Source organism: Eupeodes corollae, chromosome 1 (assembly GCF_945859685.1).
Source record: "Eupeodes corollae chromosome 1, idEupCoro1.1, whole genome shotgun sequence".
NCBI classification, from domain to species: domain Eukaryota; kingdom Metazoa; phylum Arthropoda; class Insecta; order Diptera; family Syrphidae; genus Eupeodes; species Eupeodes corollae.
The window spans coordinates 186215377-186240249 of record NC_079147.1 but is presented as its reverse complement, the minus strand read 5'-3'; the positions used below and the strand labels follow the sequence as shown (position 1 = coordinate 186240249).

The window sequence follows — 24873 nt, the reverse complement described above, 5'->3', positions numbered from 1 at the left end:
TCATTAATCTTATACCATAAAATCTATACCCACTAGAAACACTTTTTATCACTTTGCTTCAGTTAGCTGAATTGCTTAAATCGCCACTTAAACACTTAAAATTTTACCTATAAAGCAGTTTTAACCCTTAAATATTATATTTTTAATGGTGCTTACAAACCTTAATGACATTCGAACATAAACAGATCATAAAATGTCATCTTAAGAGAGGGAGACATAAAAAGATAGTATTAAAACAATAAATAAAACAACATCGAGTTGAAATAACTCTGGCTTACACATTTATTGTGCAAAGAGCGCATTTATTATTATTATTATAGTTTTTTATTTGTTATTATTACATATTGTCTTTGTGAATATTAGGGTTTTGTTACATTGTTTTCTTTATGAGTTCTGTAGGCGCATGTTTTAGTATATAATGTATAATGTAGTATGAGATGTTATTAAATTAAACATAATTTGTTCATCTTTTACAATTTTTTTTGTAGCAAATAAAAATATAAACACAATTATTTTAAATTTATCATATTTTTTCTATAGTCCATATTTGTTAAAAATTATATATAGGTACATTAAAGTGTTCCATTAGTTTTGTATCTTTTTGTTAGCTAGTCAAGTTGAACTGTTATAAATATATAGTTATTAAAGCAAAATAAAATATCTTGGAACGTATACGAAGATTCAAACTAAATGAAATTAAATAATATAAATTATTATCAATATAATATTTGATATGCTTACAAAATATGAACAAAAAGTTGTTTATTTCTTCATTTTTCTCAAATCAAAAATGACTGCTTACAAAATTATTGAAAGTATATTAAATAGTTTTATATTTATTAAGTTAAAAATACTTCGTTAAATATGATTTGAGATGTGCTTACAAAAAAAAACTTATCGAATAGGAAAAATTATTCAATCTCTTATTGTTCTAGACAAAGCTTACAAATTAGTTACATGTGCTTACAAAAAATATTGAAAAGCTTATTGTTATATTTGTTCATTGTTTTAGTTACAAAAATTGTTTGCATTTATATATATGTATGACTTAAAAATTAATTTGTGAATTGTTAATAAAGTTTTTGTTTCTGCTTTTTAATGGAATGATATGATATGTAAAATAAAATAAAACAATTTAATTAACTTAAACGCAACAAGACCATACCATAAAACAAATAAAATAATATACACACATTAATGAATCATAATTTATTGCCAAATGTCAGCAAATTATTTGATGATGTTGAGAGATTATTGTGAGCTGGACGAAGCGACGAACGATAAACTGGCGAGTTAACTCGATTGGGAAGACTGCCGCGCAGACGCAAAGGAGCATGTGATAGATCTGAACGACTACGAGCGTTCTTGCGAACAAAATTAACAATAGCCGATGGTGACGCCGCCGTCGCCGCGGGTGAGCTGCGTCCACTTGGTGCAGGTGTTCTTGTGTTGTTGGCCCCAGCATTTGGTAAAAATGTTCCAGGTCCCACACGAACTGGGCTGTTAGTTGCGCTTCGCAGTCGTCTCTTTGCCAGATCCAAAAATGTGCTGCTGTTTGTGTAATACGATGATGCCGGTGATGACGATGATGATGATGGTCCAGCTAGACCTAGCGTCGACGAGGACAGTCGTTTCAGGGAGCTTCGTAACTTCGAATTGCTTCCGCTGAATTCAGCGTCATTCGTCGAGTTTGTTCGCCGCAAATCGGCCGTTTGTCAGCTACTATCGAGGGAGCATTGCCTCTTAAGGGCATTGGTGAACCGCCACATCCGCACTTTGCCATCACTGATCGATCCATCCAGATGCACACATACACACAAAATACCAGACACGAGACGATGATAAAATGATGACAGGCGAAGGACATCACATTTGAACGAAGGATGAACGAAGAACGAACGAACGCAAGATACGCAAATTAAAACATGATGCCATGTGTGTTGTGTATGTGCACGCATATCACAAAAAAAATCATGTGAAATAGACGAAAACAGGAGAAAAAAGAAAGAAAAAAAAACAGAACGAAAATAACATAACCGAACAACAAGAAGAAGCAAAAATACAAAAATATTTAACAATTATTTTCAATAAATTTTTTTAAAAAATAAATAATTTTTTTTTTCAAAAAAGCAGCTTAAAATATTTTGTGTATAGAAATGAGGTGAGATGAGATGAGATGAAAGAGTATTGTATATGAAGAAGGACAAATGGAAGTGGTAAGGTTTATTTTCATTTTTGAAGTTCAAATTAGAAGAATAGAGTTTAAGGAAGAAAGAAACGAAAAATAGTAAGAACATGCGAACTTATAAAAGTAAGAAACAGAAAGTTAAAATTCAACATAAAAGCAATTCGAAAATAAATAATGAATGCAATAATCAATTTCGGACTTTTTTTAAGCAGCGAATGTTACAGCTTTGGTAAGGTTTAATGAATAGACAAAACAAATTCTTTGATCCGATGTTTTCGTTTAAAAATCGCACGTTTCAAAATCTAAACATCAAACGACAATTTAACGAAAGTACAATAGGAAATTCAATTACAAAGTGCAAGAGGCGTTTTCAAAGAACGAACAAATTATAATTCTAGACTCAAAAGGCAATACATAAGTCTTTCTTAAAAACTTAACGAAGAAACTACTTTTATTGTGCACTTTTTGCTTCCTTTTATCTTATTTAGGAAAAATATTCCCATAGTAAAGTAAATGAGTTGTTTCCATTGATGTAAGGTTAAATTTGAAATAGTTTGGTATTTTTAAAAAGTGGAGTTACACGAAGGAGTGGAATGCCAGACAGAATTCGTGAAAATCATAGCTTCCCCCAAAAACTTTGAGTCGGATTTAGTTAAGTTCTTTATATTTTTATATTTTTTTAAATTTAGAACACCGTAATATTACACTGGCCGATTAGGCTTTCTTGCTGGCAAGAAAGTGGTTTAAATGGCCTTCGATGGCTTCAATTCAAATCCAACTTCAAAATTAATGGTTTTTAAGATATCACTTTTTTAAATTTGAAAAAAACACATATTCAAGGCTTTTTGAGGTTATCTTAAATTATTTTTTTTAAATTAAATTATTTCTTCAGTATTCAGTTAAAATATTTTCATAATTTCATAAAATATTTGAAAACCCTGCATAAATTGTTAGATCTCACCTGTCTCAGCACATTCTGAAAGGAATGCTTTAACATTTATGCTAAAATTGTTTTCAACAGACAAAGGCAAAACGGTTGGAATGTAAATTTTCTCCTTATAACAAATCTTTTGTATCAAGTTTCCGAAGAATATTAAAAAATATACGTTTATTTTTAAGTCTTGAGTTTGTATACGAAAAGAAGCAATAAGATTAACTCCAAAACTATGAAAGAATTAAATTCAGTTAAATGCTTAGAACTTCATGTAGAGTCAATCAAAGATTCAAAACTAAAGGAAATTTCCAGAAACTGATTTAAAATGTTTCTTTGTAAAATTTTTAAAGAGGTATATTCTTAAAAATATAGGGATATATAGAAAAAATTTTAAGGGAATATTCGAATTAGGGGCATCGTATTTCTTTAACAAAGCATTCTTTTGTTCAGTTCTTCACAACGAACAAGTCTACAATATTCTTTAAGAACGAATTTAAAAGTATCTCTATTCTGTTTCCAAGCTTACTTTCGTTAAACTAAACTTTGGAAATAAATTACATATTACAAATTAGTTGAAAGTTGTTTTCGCAAAATCTAAAAAAACATACATATTTTCTATATACATCTAGCATACTAATATGCCGCGAACAAGTCCGACAGGCTTGATATGAGCAAAATATCCATTATTCTTTTACAATATTTCTACCGATAGGAAACTGAACACTTTACTAAGAAATTTTATACTTTCTCGTTTACGAAAATACCTATTCAGCAAAGGAAATTCCTATTCAGCAGAGAATATTTTATCCTTAACTTTGTCTAGACATCTTTTGTATCAAATTTCTTCAACTGACAACAACTGACTACATTTGCTTACAACAAAAAAACAACAGACGGACTTAACCAAACCCAATTAACCATCATTATTCTAATTACAATTTGTCTCTTAGTCAGAAGAAAAACCCCAATCTATTATTTAGCTCTTTGTAAAACAAAATAAACATCTACTTATAACTTTTGTGGTGGAATGACTTATATAAAAACAAATATTAACAACAAAACATTAATAAAATATTCAATTACAAAAACATGCCTTGCAGCAATAAAAGTCATCATCCACCATGATGTGTACTAGTTAAAGATACAGCAGTATTAAAAGCAAAAATATGTGATGCATGTGAATGAGAGAGAGAGAAACAGAGACTGAATGTATATTATATTTTAAACCTTTATGTTTTTTTTATTTTTTATGATGGATGCATAAGTGAAAAATATTGATTTTTACGTTAATTTAAAAAAAAAATAGTGAAAACAAAATACAAATAAGAAACTTACATCAAATTGTGAATACTGAACATCAAAATATAGTAATTTGATTTTGCTGAATTACGATTTTCGTATGTTTTTTTTACTATACAAAAAATGTTTCAATGACTTCAACAGATGACATTCAGCTCCCTTACTCCATACACACACATCCACACACACCACCACAATATCACAGAGGGGGTGTGCTTAATGTTTTATGCGTGGTTTTGCTGAATTTGTATGTTTTTTGTTTTTGTTAAACAAAGCAGAGTGGAATAAGAAGTCATTTTTGGTTATTTTGGTGTAAAGGTGGTATAAACATTTCCAAAAACTGGAAAATGGATTAAGCCTCGACCTTATTATCTTTTTTAATTGAACGTTGGTGGTAATGATGAAGTATGCCAAGTTAAACCGTGCTGACATGAACACGCACAATCACATTTAGAACGCGGACAAAATCCGCTTAAAATTAAATTCACCAATTTTATCAGCAGCACAAATATAAGACTCCAAATGATTGAACGTGGCCAAAATCTAAATTATATTGTATTGTAATATATGCGTGACGTAGTATTGAAATTTTGATTTAAAAAAATTCATAATAATAAACAAGAAAATACATAAAATAAATATTCATATACATACAATTGCAGAATTAAAAATGCTGAATTGAGAGGTGAAGACGTTTTTAAAAGCCACATAACAACAAACAATAATTATAAAAAAAAATAATTTGTAAATTATTTTGTTAAAGTGAGAGAAAGAGAGTGAACATACATTAAAATATCGCGCTGAATTCAATAAAAACACAAAACATCTGCTTGCAAACCAAAAAATATACAACAAAAATAACTCAGATGTAAAACGTGCAAATTTTTATGATGACAACATGAACATGAATTTGAATCTTGGTTTTTCTATGAATGAATATTTTCCTTCAAATGTTATTTTGTTAATAATATAATACTTTTTTAAAGCAAAATTTAAAGCTGCATTAGTTAGAAAAGCAATAAGTTAAATAATTTAATAAATTAATTGATAATTTCATAGTGCTGAATAAGTATTAAGAAGAATTTCAGTTAATTTTATTTAAATTTTTTTCACCAAATATTGACGTCTTCTTATTCAGCACTATTAAAAAATTATCAATTTATCATCCTTGCACTACATATTATTAAATTTCTAACTACTTAAGTGTGTAGCTGAATAGGATAAAATTTGAGCTGAATTAGGATTTTTGCTTTGGTAGTAGTAGTAGTGGTATTGAATATTAGTATTTCAGATTATTTTCGTTTTCTTATATATGTGAATATATTTTGTTTATGATTATTTTTTTTCAATTGACGTTGTCATTTGCGATGTTGGAAAATTTTCTTGTGGTGCAAAACGCCAAATCCGTACTTCACCCGAGCTAAATTCATGAAATTCATTTGAAACAAAAATAAAATCAATAATTAACAATAATATTTAATGAAAAATAATGAAAAAAAAAGATTTAAAAACACAACACACAAATAAACAATAAAATAAACAATAGAAAATACAATAAAAATCATATAAAAAGAAGAAAGAAAAAAGTAGAGAGAGAAATAATTAGATTAAAATGGATTTTGTTTTTGTTTTTGAAGATTATTTTTAAATTGTTGGTTTCGAATAGAAATATATATTTATAAATTTATGGGTGGAATGGAATTGGATTTGATTGCGGATTGGATGAAGAATTTGGAGTTTTATTTTATTTAAATTTGATTTGCTTTTTAAAATTTTGATTTATATAAATTTTGAAATTATAAATACTACTAACTAAAATTAAAGAAACATGAAAAACTCACCTTGATGCAGTGAAAACACGCTGACCAGATGCAACAATGTCATTTATCATTAAATCAGTCTTCAATTCGGCTAAACTTTCACAGGTTTTGACATTCCATAAACGTATAATGCCACCACGACAGCTAGAAAGCAACACATCACCGGAAATAGCCATTCCGGAAACCCATCCCTTGTGGGCGTTGTTGAGGGACTAAATCAAAACAAATAAAGATAGATAAATCAGTCTTCGTTTTAATTTTTCAGAGCCAAATAAAAAAAATGCTGAATAAAATAAAAAAAAATAAATAATATTCCGCTGAAATCGAGAAAAAATGTTAGTAATCCGTTCGTCGTTTGTAGAAATTTGAAATAGGTAGGTTTTCTTTTAGTTTAAAGACGACACACTTTCCCTATCGCGCTTACAAGTATTACCCCAAGCGTTTTGAGTTTTAAAGCTATAAAATTTTGCACATTCAAGAAACATACCAATGAGAGAAAGTAATGAATTTATGAGCGAGATTGAAAAAGAGAAAGTTAAATTCGAATTACAAAACAATATTTATTTCGATTACTTTGAAACGAAGTGCAAACATTTAACAGTGCGCTGCTGAATATACCGAGTTTGTTCATATATTTTTTTTATTCTCCAAGCACCAAAAGAAAGATAGTAATTTGTTGGTGGATTTTTAAGATAAACTTACCTGCTTGAGTTCTCCGCTTTTAAGGTCCCACCGCTTAATACCGGAGTCTCTACTCCCTGAAAACAATTCAGCATCAGCTCCAAGAGCATCCTGAGCAACAGCCAATGCTTGCACACCATCATAATGTGGTGGTTCGAGATTCAGCAGTGGATAAACAACACCACCGGCTGTCGGAACTTCGAATACTTTAACATAATGATCTTTGGAACCGGTCGCAACAAAATCTGTGCTTCCACCAGGACCCTCCCAAGCTGTAACACACATAACAGCAGCCTGATGACCACCGGATAGTTTTCCCAAACAATTTAAACTAAAAACAGATAGAAAACAAAGTTAATAGGTGCTGAATATGGTGCTGAATTAAGTAAATTACCTTTTAAGATCCCAAATTCGAACTTTATCCGATGCTGCAACATACAAGTTACCCGAAGCGCCCAAACAAAGTGCTGTTATTGGTGATTCTCCAGGTATTGTTCCAGTGACATTAGCATTACCCGGTAAAATTTGACCCGAGGAACTTAAAGTCTTAATTGGTCTTGAATTGCTCGTACGCAAATCCCAAACTCTTACAAATGGACCCGAGGCAGAAAATAATAATCTTGTGCGATAGTCATTTTGTACAGCAATAACTGGTCCAGGATGAGTCGAGAGACAATGTTGGGCAGTTTCTTGATTTAAATCCCAAACTTTAACTGTTCTATCAGCAGCTGCTGTATAAAGAATATCATCATCAACTTTAATCGATAGAACTGAATTATTATGGCCCGAAACAGTATGAGTACAATAAAGTGGTACTCCAATGCGAATCTAAAAAATAAAAAAAAAATAATATCGAATTTAAGTAAAGCTTTTTTTTTAAATAAAGCGCGCTGAATAAGAATTAAACTCGCTGAATAGCAATAAACAACATCTTATTAGTTTTCTTACCTTTCCAGTAACCTTTTGGATGCTGCCGCCTGGAGCTGGGTCTTGTGTCCCGGCTCCTAATCTTGCAAAAACATCACCTCCTGCGTTATTATCTTCACGTGATATCATCTTTCGGTAGACTGGTGGTGACTGTGGTGGTGGTGTGACATCTTCCTCCCTTTGGTTTTTGTTTTGTTTGATTTTTGCATTTTTTGCGATTTTTGTTTTTTTTATTGTTCGGGGAGGATTTTGCAAGCGTTTTGTGTAAATTTTGTGTCGGATTTTGAAATTATTTTATTATTTGGTTTTGGGGGGACATTGTTTTTTTTTTAATTCGAGGGGAGGGGGTAAATTGTTTGTTAAGTTATTAAAAAGGAATTACAAAAGGTTTTGTTTGATTTATTTTTATTTTTGGAATAAAAAGAGACAAAGGCAAAAAATCAAAGCATTATGGTTAGTGTTATTTTATTAATTTTAAGGAAGTTAAGCATTTTTAATAATAATTATAATAAATATATGAATGTATTTTGCAAGCACACAACATAAGTTAGTATTTCATCTAAGTAATATTAAGAAATGAACAACAAACTTCTTAACCATAAAAATAAATACAAAATATTTAAAATGCAAAAGAAATATGAATTTTGTGAGTGGGACCAAATGTAAATGAGCACCAGGAAAATACAAAAAAGAAAAACAGAGAGTGCTGAATTGAAATGAAGATAGATGCAACAAAAATTACAAAGCAAAAAGAAAATGAACGCAAATAAGAAAACAAAAATAGAATGAGCTTTAAACTACAGAGGTACATAAATATACGACGAAGAAAATGACGACAACCAAGAGAAAACGAACGTGAAGCCTAGATCCTAGAATATGAGATGATGGTTCTGTAGATGGAGCTGGAGCTGGCTGTTTATAAAGCAGTAAGGGATGATTTTCATTTGCTTTGAGGTGATTTTAGTTATAACAAAGACTGCATACAAATGGAAAAATTATGAGTTTGTCTTCTCTTTCCCTAAACACACACACACTTACAAATATAAGCTTACATATAAAGATTGAGGATGAAAATTTTTCTTCTCATAGAATACGAACGAGCAGGGTAATTTTACGTTTATGTGCTGAATTTATTTTAAGTGACTTTTATGTCGACAATTTTTTTTTTAACTTTTTGTGTATTTTTGTAAGCAGCACTTTAAAGAAGTTTTATTTTACCACCGGAAAAATAATGATTCGTTGTTGATAGAGAGATATAGAGAGGGTGGTCTGGGCGGTGGGTGTGGTGTAGGTATATTTTTCTATTAGAGGAAGGGAAATTATCAACACAGCAGCAGCGAAGATGTTTTTCTTTTTTTTAATAACAATTTTCAAACGGATATTATAACGCAGACAGATTGTGATTGTATAATGTGAGGGGGAGGAAGAACATTCTGGGGAGAGAAGAAAGGCCACTTGTTTGAGTTTTTCACTTTAAAAAAAGTAGTCCTTCCCTAGTCTAGAAATAATGCATAATAAACCGCTTCTAAATATAAAATGGACAAATAATAATGTTTGTTTTATGTTTTTCATTTTTACTAGACTTTGTTTCTTCTTCTTTGAATTGTATGAAGAAGAATGAAAACAAATATTTTAACTAAATAAAAATCATAACAATTTTTCAAAATCCTACGTGATTTTTTAAAATAAATTGACAATGACATGGACTTTGACAATGAAAAGAAACAATAATTTACTTAAATCGAAATTGTAAGACATTTTAATTAAAATGTGTTCCCGACTAAATTCATGCCAAGTGGTTTAATTTTTTGAATCTACACGCTCCATTTTTTTTTTGAAACGATATTGATAGGAGGATCTCATTGGTGTGATAGTCAACGTCTTATGCATTGACACTGTTAACGTTGACGGTGCGTTGGCAGAGAATAAACGTGACTTTATGAAGATATCTAAATCAAAGAAGTATCCTTTTTCAATAAAATCCTTGATGATTTTCTAAATTTAATGATTTCAAAAAAGGATTATATCCCATTCTTCAATAATTATCTCAAATATACATATGTACATATGTATATAGGATTTCATAATTTTTTTCAAAAATCTTCATACGTGTTTGATTTAAGCTATCTTACAAAAATTCAAAAAATGATAACCATTTATGCTAAAATACTTTTCAACAGAAAAAGACAAAGCAGTTTGAAAGTAAGCTTTGTTTTTGAAATGAACCCGTACTAAAATGATCTAAATTGTTTCTGGATGACAAAAAGATTTTTTTGCGGTTTCAAAAGTATAGGACTGGATTTCGAAATCTGTCAAACAAATTTGTTGAATCAAATTTTATTTTTCCAGTTAAAAGGCTGACATTTACGAAAATGGGATCGATTAATTATCTCACAATGCACACAAATTGGTAAAACCTACTACAATAATGGTCATTCTGCCACAGTCACATATCGTGCTTTAAGAGGAGATTATAGTTTACATAATCAAAGCAATTGGAAAAATTGTGGTAAAATTTTAAGAGACTAGATTGGTTACAGATATTGTAAGTCCTGGGTATCATCGTTTCGGTCGTACCACTAAAAATATCGCTACTGCAAGTGAAAGTCTTGCCGAAAACTGTGTCGATTCGTCATCGTTCTCAGGATTGGATGGACGGTGATTTTGCGAACAAAAATTTCTTCAGCGACGAAGCACAACTCTCATTCGGTGGGTATGTTAATAAACAAAATTGTCGTACTTGGGGTTTTGAGAATTCTCAAGTAATTGAAGTGAGGCCTTTACATCCGCAAAAAAGTCACTTTTTGGTGCGCTCTTTGGTACGAAGGTGTGATTGAACCTTACTGCTTCGAAATCCACGATGGAACGATCACGCCCAATATATGTCATAGTGTCGAAAATATCCTCAAAAGAATCGATGCTTGCAATAATTCGCGTGGTGGTCATTTAAATGACGTAGTTTTTCACACATAATGTCAATGTTCAAACTTTATAATGAAAAAGGAATATCATGAAAAAAAATATTGTATGTTTTATTTACGTTTAATTTTGAAACTACAAAACGGATAACTCTGTATAACAAATTTTATTTGAAGTCGCATTCTCTGCTGGATCTTGAGATATGGACGACGAAGCATGGTAACCCATACGTACCGACATCTCTCGGAGACATCTTTTTAAAAATAGTTTAGATTTTATTGACCTTAAAAATTCGAGAAATGTGAACATTTTCAATTCGACAAATCGGACCGGCTATAATAACTTTCTACGGGAAGTAAACCACCTAATTTTGCTGAACAGTAAATATGTACAAAAAAATACCTTACAGCAGAAACTACGATGTGTAAAGTTCTATAAAAATTGAAACAGTTTTGCGAAAATATTAACAATGTTTCAAATTTTAGTTCCTTAACGTAAAGAATGCATACGCCAATTTCTGAAAAACAAATATTTCTCGATAAAAGGAAGAATCTTTTTCAATTCATTCCCTGGAAAAACCGAGTTCAAATTTGTTATGGATATTTTTTAACAGAAATCAAATTATTTTGAGTGAAAATCATGTGCATGGACTGCGCTATAAAACCAAAGTCAGAATTTATAGCTATCAATAGCAAGATTATACTATGCTCACTTTATTAGAACTTTAAAATGTCAACAATTTTTCAAAAAACATTATTTGTTTCACATTCACTCAGAAGGATTTTTTCACTTTTCGAAAATTGTATGAAATTCTAAAAAATTTTTTTGTTAAAATTTTTATAACTGTAACGATTGTTTTAGTTAAGTTTATGCATCATGAAAAGAATTAAATTCAAATTTTACTGGAGATTTACATGGTTTTCAAGGTATATAACAAGACCAGTTGTAGGTACAATAACTGACGTGTCAAATTTTTACTTTAGCACATATCTTTTTAAATTTTCCGATGAATTTGTGCGACATTTTTTACCTTACTTATTTCTGTAAACAAATAAAACTGTTTTTGTTATAATTAAAATGTTTTCAAATAAAATAAAATAAATATTTTTTGTATGAAGAAAACGTATTTACATCTTTTGAAATAAGAAATATTTAAAATTTTGAATTATTTCCTTTTTTTTAATAAGGCATCAAGAGTGAAACGAATAATGCGAATGTGAATAAATAGCATTAAAAAATATTTGGTCAACAGTTTTTTTCCTAAAAATGTTTGTGTTTGTGGTTTCTGAATTTTAGTTTTGTAAACAATCCGAGTGTCTTTTGACACATTTGGCACAATATAACGATGAATCAGTTTTCTTCACTTTTTCGTAGATCCTAAATTTTGTTTGATTGACAGGAAATAAAAGAATAAAAATGATTTTTTTTAGAATATTTCTTTTACTTTAAATATAATCGTTGTGCGCTTAGAGACTTTAAGTATAATACCGAAATACAGCATGTATCCGTAGCTTAGGCATAATTTGGGCTTGTGGTTAAAAAATAAATGTAAATGCTAATTATTGAGTTTAATTTTTAAAAATAACTTTGCTTTAATTTGAAAAGAAATGTAGTTTGAGCTACGAATTAAAAAAACAATTAACATAACATCTTGGCCATTTAATAAAGTCAATCAAAGTGAATTATAAACAAAAAAATGAATATTGAGCTAATTAAATTTAATCAAAATCATTTGAGTCATTTACAAAAATATAACAAAAGAATTAAAATCCTTTCATCCGTCAGTGTATAAACGTGTATAAAGATAGCAAAAAAGGGCTTACGAATTTAAAGTTTTTATTTCCTAAACGTTTCTAAACAATTTTACCGATATTATCGCGTAATGCGTTTAAATTACCATTTTTGTACTAAGCTTTGATAATCTCAAAATCTTGTTCAATTAGCGAGCGATCCATTAAACTTATCGGAAATGAGAAACATTAAACTAATATTATATGACTTAGAATGACAGTTGACTTTTAATGGTGTTAAATGCCAGCAGCGCTATCAATTTTAAACGAAATGAATTACTCTTTACAATAACGCATCAAATTTAAATATGGTAATCGGATTGAAAGCTTTTTCTAACCATGATTCCAACGAAAATGAAATTTTTTCATTGAAAAAAGTGTTACCTCTGGAAAAATTTCAATTGAAAACAGTAATTTACTGTAAATCTCTCTCGAGACAAATTTGAAAAACAAAACCAAATAAGAATGCATTACTATATATTTTTTCTATAAAAACAAATTATGAGGATATCTGTAGGGCATCATTCAAATTTACCATGTTTTACAGAAAGAAAAGAAACATTTTTTTTCAAGAAAAGCTCCCTTATCCTTCTCTCATTATCAAAGAATTCTTATTCTTCTTTATGTAATATATAACAAAGACCGATATTTGCATTGTTTTGATTTGGCTGTAGGTTTGCAGTCCCTTGCTTAAAAATGTGTCCTGTAATATAGTTTGGGAAAAACTCTGATGTCGAAACTTAGTTTTTGATTGTGTCAGTTTATTTAAGAACATGGAAATGTAGAACACAAAAATTCACTTCGTTTTGAGTTCAAAACAAGGGAACTTCAGAACTTTTATTTATATTTTGAATCGATTACAATTTTATTTCGAGTGAAAGTGGAATGTAGAACCTAGCTGTATATTATTATTAAGTTTTACAATCAATCAGAAAAAAAAAGAACTCAAATATCGAATCTACACTTAGGAACGTTGAAGACCAGAATTTAAAGTAAAATTTAAATTTTTTGAAGACTTGGTAAGACACTTTTTAGGTTTTATTCTGAAGGGTAGTCCTACCACATTTGATTTGAAACTACCACAATATTTTATAGGACTATAACGAAATTGAAAACACGAATTTTTATCGTTCCTAAAATTAAACATGTAAAAGACCTGCTGCTTTAAAAACGTTTTGGCTTAGGAGAAATTACACAACTTTCTATGGCACCAACACGACATAAAATGTTACGTTTTTCTTATACAAATCTTTTTAATCTGTCGTTCCCCTTTAGTTTGGTTTCAGATAAGAAGTGCAGCGAACAGCAAATTGCGTATAAGTTTCCACCGAAAAATGTTAAGCAACAAACTACTGATCATACTTTACACGAACATAAATTCGAGATACACAAGAGTTAACAATTGTGCTAACATTTACATTTTAGGCAGGACCAAACTTAAAAATTCTATCCAAAATTGTATTCTACTTTCACTTGTATCTAAAGTGAAGAAATTATATTTGTAACTCGTGTAAAATCATACCTCACTATGGATAGTTTTACCAAAAAAACGCCCCTATTGAAATCAATCCGCATTTTGATAAGCAAAGAAAACTAATCATCTAATCGATTAAAGAACAATCAGCGACTTTTTTTGAGAAAAAAAAGTTAATTCCAATATTTTTTTTTTGCTAAAAATAAATTTTTTTTGTTTCCTGATTAAATAATGTCAACAAGTGAATCTCATGACAGATTTCTTACAGAATAACGTGCATCGCATAAGAAAGACTGTACAAAATTTCAAATTTTCTAAAACAAAAATCTAGATAACCCTTAATAAAAGCTTATATCATATCATTTTTGAAGACAAGAATAATATTTTGATACATTTTGCTACGGATAGTTCTAACTATTGATCAAATAATAAGAATATCAACTAGTTTCCAATTACATTTTGCAAGAACTTGTTATTCTAAAATAGGTTTTTAGGAAATAAAAACCCAAAATACAACATTTTTGCTCAATACCTTTGTCAAGCTGATAAATATGAATAACCGAGCAAAAAAGTCAAATCAAACTAAATTTAAATCCTTAAAAAATATACGTACATACAACATGAGGTTAAAAACAACACCTAACAAAATTTGTATGAATTTGAAACAAAAAAAAAACTAAAAAACAAAAAACACTCATTACACACCATGCTTAAATTACACTGGTCGACAAAATACCTTTTTTTCAAGAGCTTAAACAAAACAATACTTTTTTAAAGGATTAAGATAATTTTATTTCGAATCTCGCCTTTGAATGCTTCTATCACATCAGGTTTTTAGAATATACCCCTTTAAAAACGCTTAAAACAATAAAAACGGAGTTTTTAGGGTTAATTTAAAGCTCAAAATATCTTTAAACAATAAATTGTATGATGATTTTGCAAAGTACACATTTTTTTCTTCTATAGATACAATTAAAATCATTTTAGTATCTTAATTAGTTCCTGGAAATTCTAATTGGTTATAAGTCTTTAATTGGCTATGAATGTAGTTTTGAGCAAACCTTGATTTTAAAATTTCCATAGTTTTTTTAGAGTTTTAACTATTTGTTTAAATACCAGTTTTCAACATTTTTGATATATTTTTGTTACATTTTAAAAACTTGATATAAAAGAACTGCTTAGACAACAAATTCGTTACAAGAACATAACTAAAGTTTAAACTGTTTTGCCTTTTAGTGTTTAAAACCATCTTACCATAAAGTGTTGAGTGTGTTTCTTAAAGATTTTTTTAAGACAGGTGAAATATAAAAACTTATGAGCATTTTTCGGACATTATATGAATTATTATAAATATTTTAACTAAATATTAAAGACAGGGATTATAGATTTTGAAAACTATCACGGATTTTTCTCGAGTTTTAAAATATGTAAAAAACCTGACGTGATGAATTTATTTTTATGTCGGATTTGAAGCAAAACCCATTGCAAAAGTTAAAATCTATTGTCGACCAGTGTTGTTCCTGAATTAAAACTAAAAACCAGCACACAAAATTACTTTGCAGTAAATTTGCCCTCACGAAAAAAGAAGAATATATTTAAATATATTACTATATTTTACATATCAGTAATTTTTTATTTATTAAAATTATAAAATTATTCCTAACATCTTAAATTATTAACTTTTATTCATTAAAAAAATAACAAAGAAAAAAAGTAACAAAACAATAAATTAGTAAAACCAAAAATTATAAATCAAAAGAAAACATTTTTGAAACATCAACAAAACAAAAAAGGAAACATAATGAAAAGTATGTATGTATGTATCGACGACGACGAAGTAAATGTTTTAGTTGGTGTTGTATTTTGTTTAAGTTATTTTGATGTAGAATGTATGAATGTAGTAAAATGATTGATATAAAATTGTTACATTCATTTTGTTTATCAACTAAACTAAAGTATTTGTTATAAATTAAATTTATAATTATGATATTTTCATCGATGTTATAATCATCATCATCATTCTTATCATCACAATGCTCATCATCACCTAGAAGACGACGACGAGGACGAAGTAGAAATCGAGACACATTTTATCATCATCTCACGAGACAAATCAAAATATACTGAAAAATTAAATTCGAAGAGAAAAAAAAGAAGAAAAAATATAGAAACAGAAAAGATAAAATATATAACAAAAAATAAGAAAAAGATACATAAGTAAAATTAAGAAGTGAAGAAAAAAAAAACAAACTTTAACACACAAAGAAACAACAAAATTATTTACACGTGAGTCTATGACAAATGTAAACATTGTTGTAGATAATTAAAGAAAATCTAAATGGTGTGGATAAATTAATAACTCAGACACAAATCAATGTAAATAAAATTAATTAAAAGAAAATTAGGAGAAAAAGAAGCGCACTAAAAATGTTTTCTGTAAAAGCAATAAAGTCCAGATGTCATATGTACAAGAAAATAATTAAAAATCATCTTCATTTCGGTTTAAACCTCTCAATTTAACAAAATAATTAAAAATTAAAGTATTCATATTCATAAACGATTTAAAGGAAAGGAACAAACGGATAGATATATAGATAAATATTTATATTTACAGTCAATATTCATTTTTAAATTGTGTTTTGTGTATATGTACTTACAACCCTGGTGATCCTTTGGTTGGAAATGTCCTTCGGCTAACACGTGGTGAGACTGGAATCGCTGTTGCTGCAGCTCCATTGTCAAGAGTCTTTCGTGTTAGCGATGGTGAGTTGAGTGATTGTCTAAATAAAGTAGAATGTGCCAGAAGGAAGAAAAAGAAACAAGGGTGCGACATTAAGGACAGAGACACGGTTTCTTGTTTAAAGTGCAACATATAACATTTTGAGTGTGTAACTTTAAATGATTGATGATTTGTTTTGTTCCCATGCATAGGAAGACAAAGGAAAAGCTTACTTTAAAGATCCAGGCGCACTTGGGACACGTGCTAATGGAATAAAGCTACGTGTAACAGGTTCCAACTGAGTGAAGGATTGTGTCATTGGATCATCCTGTGAATACAAATTAAATATAAATCATTAAACAAAAGAATTTAAAGGATTCAGATTTTATTGTTTCACTTCACGACAAGAGAAATAACAAACTCACCCCATTGTGACTGACTTCAGTGTCTCCAAAGAGAAGTTCTTGTGGTTGGGCTGTTCGTCTTCTTATCTTTGATGTCCTTTCAGTCCTTCAGAAAACAAAGACAGACAAACAAAAAAGAAAAAAAGAAACAAGCAAAAACATTAAGTCAAATAATTATAAATTAACTTTATTGAAATCTAAAAAATTCTTGGAATTAAATAAATTTCAAAAACGTATTTTTTGAAAATTCTTTTTCTTCATCATCAAATAAAACAGCTTCAATGGAACAATTATCTCGAATAAATTTTGTATTCATTCCAAGTGGAATTTCGATTTTTCTTGAACTTGTACTTGAGACTGATTTTTTCAATTGATTTTGATTCTTTGGATAACTTTTGAGAAAAAGAAACCATACGGAAATTGCATTTTTATTTAAATAATAATAACAAAATAATAAATTATACTTACAAATCAATAGTTGGTGCTGGTGAAGGACTTCGGCTAGATGAACGATTTTGTACAGCACCTGGTCCAGGTATAACTCCATCCCAAAAACTAGAGTTACTAACATCGGCCAATGGAATGTCGTAGGTACTATTGCTGTTTAGAGATTTTGTTGATCCGCTCATATTATTAGCCGAAGTTAGATTGAGAGTGTCGAAAAGATCAGTTATTTGAACGGAAGGATTTTGAGCGAGGAAATGTTGCAACAGCTGTTGTTGTATTCCACTCTCTTGTTGGACTTCCTTCAGTAGAGTTTCATGCTCGATCAGACGACCTTGCGTGAGAGCTGTATCGCAGGTTTGATCTATGGCATTGTTGGCTAATTCTTTTAGCAGATATTTTGCCTCTTCTACACTCTTGACATTCTCAATCATACTCTGCAAAGAAGCCAAATCATTTGGTGGATCTTTACCTTCTTCAAATTCCATAATGGCCTGTTGGACATGGGTTATGTTGTCCTGAATGAAATTCAAATTGGCCTTCAAAGAGTCCTCTTCGCTGGCCAAATCTGCAGATTTATGTTGACGCTGGCGATTTCGAACGTTGGCTATGTCCTTACTCAGGGTCTCACGTTCGTGTAGCAGTCTTTCCAGTTCTTTTTCAAGTTGAACAACAACTTGTTTGTTGCGGGCAGCACGATTAATGCTTCGATGGAATTTTTCTAGCTTCATCCGAGCATGACGTTCGGAAAAGATCGAAGATTCTTTCTTCGGTGGAACTCGACCTGATGCTTTGAGACTTAGCATACCCTTTTGGCTGCGACGCAGAGCTGTTACTTGCTCGGTTTTACGCTTGAGAATTTGGTCTTTGGCTTGGACTTGGGCTTGTAAGGATTTCATGGTGTTTTGTTGTTTGCGCGATTCTTTGCGCAATTGTGCGATTTCACGGGCTTTGCGGGTTTCTTCTTCTTTGTGGCGATTGGTTTCATCCGTCATTTTGCGAATCAAACGGGTCTAAAAGATAAAGTTATTCAGTACTTAATGGGGTGGATTTTTAAAATTATAGTAAACTTACCTTGATGTTCTTTAATTCAGCAAGTTCATTGCGAAGAGTTCTTAGTTTGGCTTCCTGCGCTTGAAGTTCTCTTTGCTGTCGCAGGTGTTCCCTTTGGGCTGCTTGTAGTTTTTTCAACTCTCGTTGCATATCATTGATCTTTCTTTCATATTCATCTCGAACTTTTTTAACTTTATCACTTGAAGGCGATGTTTGATTCGAACCTAAAAACAAAATTATTAAATTACCTAAATGGAATGCTAATGCTAGAATTTCAAAACCTACCCATATTGGCAAGAACTTGATCACGTTCCTTTTGGGTGTTCATAATTCTATTGTTAAGGACATTTAGTTTTTCTTCATAATGCTGACGCATAAGTTGCATCCTCTGTTGGGATAATTCTAGCTGTTCGATAAGTTTTGACTTAAGTTCGATGTCAGAACTGATATCGTTGAGCTCAGCTTGGATTTCTCCAGCTATTTGGAAGAAAATTATATGAAAATATTTCTTGGAGTAGAATAAGTTATATAAAACTTACCTTTATCATCAGATTCTGTGTCACTATCACTATCTGAATCGTTGATATTTTCAACATTTGAATTATGGGCATCTTCATTGAAGCCTGGCAGCGAACGGGACATAAGCATTTCACGATTTTTTTCCAACTCTCGTTTGGCAACATTGATTAAAGTCTCTGGGTCTACACGAAAACAAGAGTCAGTAAAAGAGACGAGGATTATGTCTTTATCTTTAAACTTACTATCAAAACATGAATTCATTTTAGAATTATTTCTTGGACTTAGGGCAGTGGATTTCTTTAATTGTTGATACATTTCTTGGGATTCAATAAGTTTGGCTTGTAGTTTCTCAATTTCACCCAAATAGCCAGCAACCATGTCAGTAACTGATTTATCACCATCAGATTTGGTCCAACCATTTGTTGCCTTCTCAACCATCAGTTCTGTGTTTTTCTCGGTCAGAGCATTGATTGTCTCCTGCATGGCTTTCAATCGTTGTTGGAGGCGTTTGTTATCGGCCATAAGCATTGCATTCTCATGGAATGTATCAGAAATTGCTGAATTGCCTTCGGCATCGATACTTCGTTTGCCCTTAAATTAAAGTATTTTATTGTAATGTTGGTCTTACATTTAGGCTTTCAGCCCAAGATGGACTTACCTGTTTGTATTCGACAAGTTCCAATTGTAGAGCAGCGATTTCTCTTCGAAGTTGTGAGATAGTTCTTGAACTTTGATCTTGATTAAGTTGTACCTTATTCTTTATGTTACGTGCACGATTGGCATATTTAAGGGTGTTCAAGGTCTCCATGAAATCTCTGTCACTTGGTGACACACAGGCAATCATGAGTGTTTGACTGTTACCTAAAATAAATAAAACAATAAAAAAACATAAACTTTGAATAATCTTTCATTTCAAGTTAGATCTTACCTCCTAGAGAATCCTGCAGAAGTCTGGTTAGTTTTGAATCCCTATAAGGTACATGAGATGCCTTCTTTGACTTATCACCCAGCGCAGATATAACATTACCCAATGCTAAAAGGCCACAATTTATGGAAATTCCCTCCCGGGCTCGTTCGCCTGTTGCTCCAGTTCGTTTCAATCGCTCCGAACCGGCCAAATCTACAAAATGAAACTTCGATGTCAAAGTTTCTAAATCGCCCTCAGGTAAACCACACTCCTCAGCGGACATAACTCTCTGTCTGCGTATAAGAATCGTAAAGAGAGCATGTGACCTAGAAGATTGTTCATTCATTTGGGTTGAAGCTGTAGTCCGAGCTAGGGCACCTTGTTGAAGGCACTTCAGAGCATCTTGTGGCCCGCCGATAGGCTTAATGGTTGCTCCAGCAACTGTTATCCCTCCAGTTCCATCTTCGTGGATTTTAAACACTCGTCCCTTATTATAGGGATCTAGAAGATCAATAATGTCTTCATTATATAGCTCCATAAATTGAGCGGCTACACTAAATTGCACTCCACCCAGGGAAACACCATCTTCATCGACTACCCCAGCTTGCATACTTTCGATCCCTTCAAAAATATGACGCACAGCTCGGGGTATGATTCCCAATTGTTGTTCAATGAGATCACGATCGAAACCTGTGCCCATTGTGAATGTTTTCCCCGATCCAGTTTGACCATACGCCAAAACTGTGGCATTATAACCTTTGAGAGCGCCATCTACAAGTTTTTCTACACAATTTGTATATACTTCAGCCTGGAAAAGGGATATTTTTGTTTGGAATGAAAAGAAAAAAGAAGGTAGTTTAAGAAAGAGAGACTTACCTGTTGTGAATTTATATCGAAAACATAATCAAAGGTAAAAGCTTTGTCGGTACCCAGGACAACATGAGGTTCACCTGGTGTCACTGTGGTACAGATACGGCACAAATCGATTACTTCACGTGGAATTTGCGGTCGAATTCTGAAAATGAAATGGAAAAGTAGTTTAAGATTTTTGTTATACTGTAAATATGAAATAAGGGAATCATTCGTTAAAAAAAAAACTGGATTGAAAATAGCAGCAGGAAATTTTATGTGCCCGGGTAGCTCAGTCGGTAGAGCGTTGGACTCCAACCCGTCAAATCTTCGGTCGATAAGTCTTCTTCCGAGTATCAGCAAAGTTTTCGAAAAGATCATTAATAGGGCTCTGACTAAGTGGGCTGCGGACAACAAAATAATTCCGGATAAACAGTTCGGGTTCAAGGCGGGTCATGACACAATTCATGCTGCGTCTAAACTCGTTTCTGATATCCAATGGAATAAATCAAAACAACAATGCACAGGTGCTGTTCTGGTTGATTTGGAAAAGGCCTTTGACACCGTATGGTTAGAGGGTCTTTACCTAAAACTGAGCAGGCTTGGCATAAGCAAGCCATTGTTGTACATACTTTATGATATGCTTAACGGTAGAAAGTTTGTTGTCAAAAGTGGCAATGTAACTTCTACCACAACATTCTCAATTAAAAATGGTCTTCAACAAGGAGCGGCGAATTCGCCGATTCTCTTCAGCATTTACACCAGCGATCTGATAGGTAGTCTTACAAAGGCAATTGCGTACGCCGACGATCTAATTGCGTACAGAACGGCCCGAAAGGTTGAGGTTATTAGAATTCTCTTGCAGCGTGATTTCGACAAGATTCAGCGATATTGCGACGATTGGAAACTGAAAATAAATGTCCAGAAGTCAGAGACAATTCTGTTCCGGACTCCGTTGGCTAGGGCCACGAGGGATACGTGTAAGAATTGGCGCAAGATGGTCATCGTTGATCTTCACGGGCAGCCATTGGCGAGCAAAAGTGTAGTGAAGTACCTCGGTATCTGGTTAGATCAGTATTTATATTTCGACAGACATATAAATGCTGCTCTGACCAGGGCCAGAGGAGCCTTCGCTCTGACGAAACGGCTGTTTTTTAGCAGTCGGCTTGACCCCAGAGTGAAGGTAATTTGCTACATGGCCCTCATACGGCCAATGATCGTGTATGGTTGTCCTGTGTGGTTCAACGTTGCCCCTTCCCAGATGGAGAAGTTTCGGGTGTTCGAGCGGCAGTGTTTACGACGCTGTACCGGCTTATATCGAACAGCCGAATCTTCTTATGTGCATTATTATTCCAACGAGGTCCTGTACAACGGGGCTCGAATCAACAGAATTGACAATTTCGTGATAAAACTCGTTCGAGGTCACATTGCAAGAGCTATGTCTTCGACCAACAATTTAATTTTCGGGGCGTTCTATCCGAACGACGAGTATTTAGAGAGTGCACGCTTGAGCGGCTTCATTCCACCAGAGGCATTCCTCTTTTTAGACAAATGCGGTCTGATACAGGATAGATTGGCAGTCCCGTTAATCTACCACGTCAGACGAAGAACCGTGGATAGGCGACTCCTGTACAATCGGGACGTCATGGCACAAGGCGGAGCAGAGCTCCTTCGGTTCAGTAGGGCTGTGTCCGAACGAGACCGAACTGATAGGGTGAAGCAGGAGAACCAGTTTTGGTGGCTTCAATCGGCACTTGATAATGGGTAGGTCGGGATGGGGTTTAAGCCTTGGCCGGCTTACATACTTGTTTTATAGTTTTAGGGTTTAGTTTTAAGTAGAATAGGCATGGTGGCACAAAAAAAAAATACAAAAAAAAATTAAAAAATAAAAAGAAAAAAAAAACAAAAAAAAACAAAAGAAAATTAAAAACAAAAAAATCAAAGAAAAAAAAAACATGGAATAAAAAAAAAAAAAAAAAAAAACATAAAAAAAGACAGTAAAATATAAAATCAAAAAAGTTAGATTTGCTGCTGTGGTTGTTCTAGTTTTAAGTAGTTTATAGGTAGAATAGGTAGTTTAAGTTAGTTTTAAGTTTTATTTAAGGACCTAACTTTAAGTAGTTTGTAAGTAAAAATAAATAAAAAAAGGATATTGATATTAGTTTTTTGTTCAAATTTTCTAATAAATACAAAAATAAATGAAATAAAATTTAAATGAAGTAAAATAGATCTTAGGGCCGAAAGGCATTAGTTTTAAGTGTTATAGTTTAACTTAGAGTGTCCGTATGGGACCATTAAGTTAGTTGTAAGTTATGGATAATTAGGCTAGTTTTATGAATTTTTGTCTAGCTTTAAGATAGGTTTAAGATTGAATAAATAAAAATGAATTAGAAAAAAAAAAAAAAATGTAGAGCGTTGGACTTTTAATCCAACGGTCCAGGGTTCAAGTCCCTGCTCGGGCGGCCTTCTTTTTTTCTGTATTCTTGTTAAACTATAAAATTTTACAATGAAAAGCTATCCTAACATAAACTGCTTCATTAAACTCAAATGTTCTTTTATGGATGATCCTCTGAATGAAATATTTCCAGAAATTTTAAGAACGAAAGGAAAACTTAAACGTTTTCTAAAAAGTATCCCACGAAATAGACGTTTATATCGCATTTTTTTACAAATAAAAAGTGTTCCAACCAATGAACCGAATGAAGAAAAAACATATTTTCAGTTTTAACTGGAATAAAAAGTTCCACATACGCCCTAGTGCACACCTAAAATAGATAATTTTCTTTTTCATACTAGGTAGAGGATTTTTATTTAGGTTATTAAATCTTACGAACTTTATTAAGCTTTTATTCATAATCAAACAAAATCCATCGTAGGATAAATCATAAGTTTCTTACAATTAAACGAAAGTGTAACGAGCTAGAACTATGCATATTCGTGTTTAATTTACCAGATTAATTTTCTAAGTGACCTGTTCCAAACAGTTCGCCATTGCAAGTCATTTCTATTGTGTTCAAGAGTTGAAATTAATTTCTATTGAAAACGTCTTATTCCACGGTTGAATGCTAAATATTTGAAATTGTGCAATTAAATTATTTAATAAGTCCTAGCTCTATAGCTACATTATGTATATCAATTTCGATGTTAGGTTTTGAAGATTAATCAATCAAGCAAATATTTATAATTTACGAACGTTTTTGAGGCTAGAGAATCCTGCCAAATATTATGGTGTTGCTCACATAATGAATATGAAAATAAGCAAAGTTAGTGAATTAATAATAATTGTGTCCAGTCTTGCTTCTTTTAACCTTCTAAAGCCTTTTTGATGGGCAAAACTAATTGTTTTTTTAATTTTAAAAATTTTCAGAGTTGAAATCATAAAGTTGTTTCCTAATTTTCAATTTAACAAAGGAGAAATTTATCAAATGAAAAACTCTACCAAATGCTTTTAAATATCAAGTTAAATAACACCGGTCAACAAAAATATTGTAGGCGGCAATTTAGTTTGAATCTTATTCAAAAATCAACCTTTAATAATTTGAAAAAAAGCTTTCATAAGGCTTTCTAAAGCTCAGTAAATTCAAGAACGTAGTTTTTGTTAAAATAAAATTAGTGATACATTTTTAGTATCTTAACTTCTGCTATGGAGACCCTAAACGTCGAATACTCAATCTGTGATTTGATTAATCTGATGCTAAAAAGAAGGATCATCAACTCTAAGATGGAACATTTCTGTATGAAAAGGTCTGTCGGTAAAGGCACTCCGCTAGGTGGTGTTCGTTCCATTCTCCTGTGGAACATAGTGGCTTACGAACTACTAATATCCCTTTAGAGGGAAGGCTACAGAGTGGTTGCGTATGCCGATGATGTTGCTATCGCTGTCACAGGAGAACATCCTAATACACTGAGAGACCTCCTCCAAAACAAACTCAATATGCTCACTAGA

General features: G+C 31.6%; 1 protein-coding gene across 9 annotated transcripts in view; it reads right to left on the bottom strand.

Moving 5' to 3' along the window:
• Positions 1 to 258: 258 nt before the first annotated feature.
• Positions 259 to 24873, bottom strand: part of LOC129940075 (kinesin-like protein KIF21A) — a 160536-nt gene continuing 135921 nt past the window's right edge. Inside the window, exons 4-21 of one of the 9 annotated variants that reach the window (XM_056048307.1) lie at positions 20955 to 21093; positions 20100 to 20886; positions 19830 to 20032; positions 19414 to 19762; positions 19192 to 19353; positions 18938 to 19129; positions 18674 to 18876; positions 17624 to 18612; positions 17177 to 17261; positions 16985 to 17079; positions 16690 to 16812; positions 7871 to 8027; positions 7317 to 7750; positions 6944 to 7253; positions 6263 to 6453; positions 5776 to 5841; positions 4458 to 4964; positions 259 to 1785 (exon numbers count right to left, since the gene is read on the bottom strand). In XM_056048307.1, the coding sequence (XP_055904282.1) occupies positions 4799 to 4964; positions 5776 to 5841; positions 6263 to 6453; positions 6944 to 7253; positions 7317 to 7750; positions 7871 to 8027; positions 16690 to 16812; positions 16985 to 17079; positions 17177 to 17261; positions 17624 to 18612; positions 18674 to 18876; positions 18938 to 19129; positions 19192 to 19353; positions 19414 to 19762; positions 19830 to 20032; positions 20100 to 20886; positions 20955 to 21093 (4651 nt within the window). In that variant the 3' untranslated portion in view covers positions 259 to 1785; positions 4458 to 4798. Of the gene's footprint in view, positions 1786 to 4457; positions 4965 to 5775; positions 5842 to 6262; positions 6454 to 6943; positions 7254 to 7316; positions 7751 to 7870; positions 8028 to 15640; positions 16156 to 16689; positions 16813 to 16984; positions 17080 to 17176; positions 17262 to 17623; positions 18613 to 18673; positions 18877 to 18937; positions 19130 to 19191; positions 19354 to 19413; positions 19763 to 19829; positions 20033 to 20099; positions 20887 to 20954; positions 21094 to 24873 lie in introns of those variants that run through there. The other 8 variants (XM_056048309.1, XM_056048308.1, XM_056048310.1 and 5 more) reach the window with 8 other exon arrangements.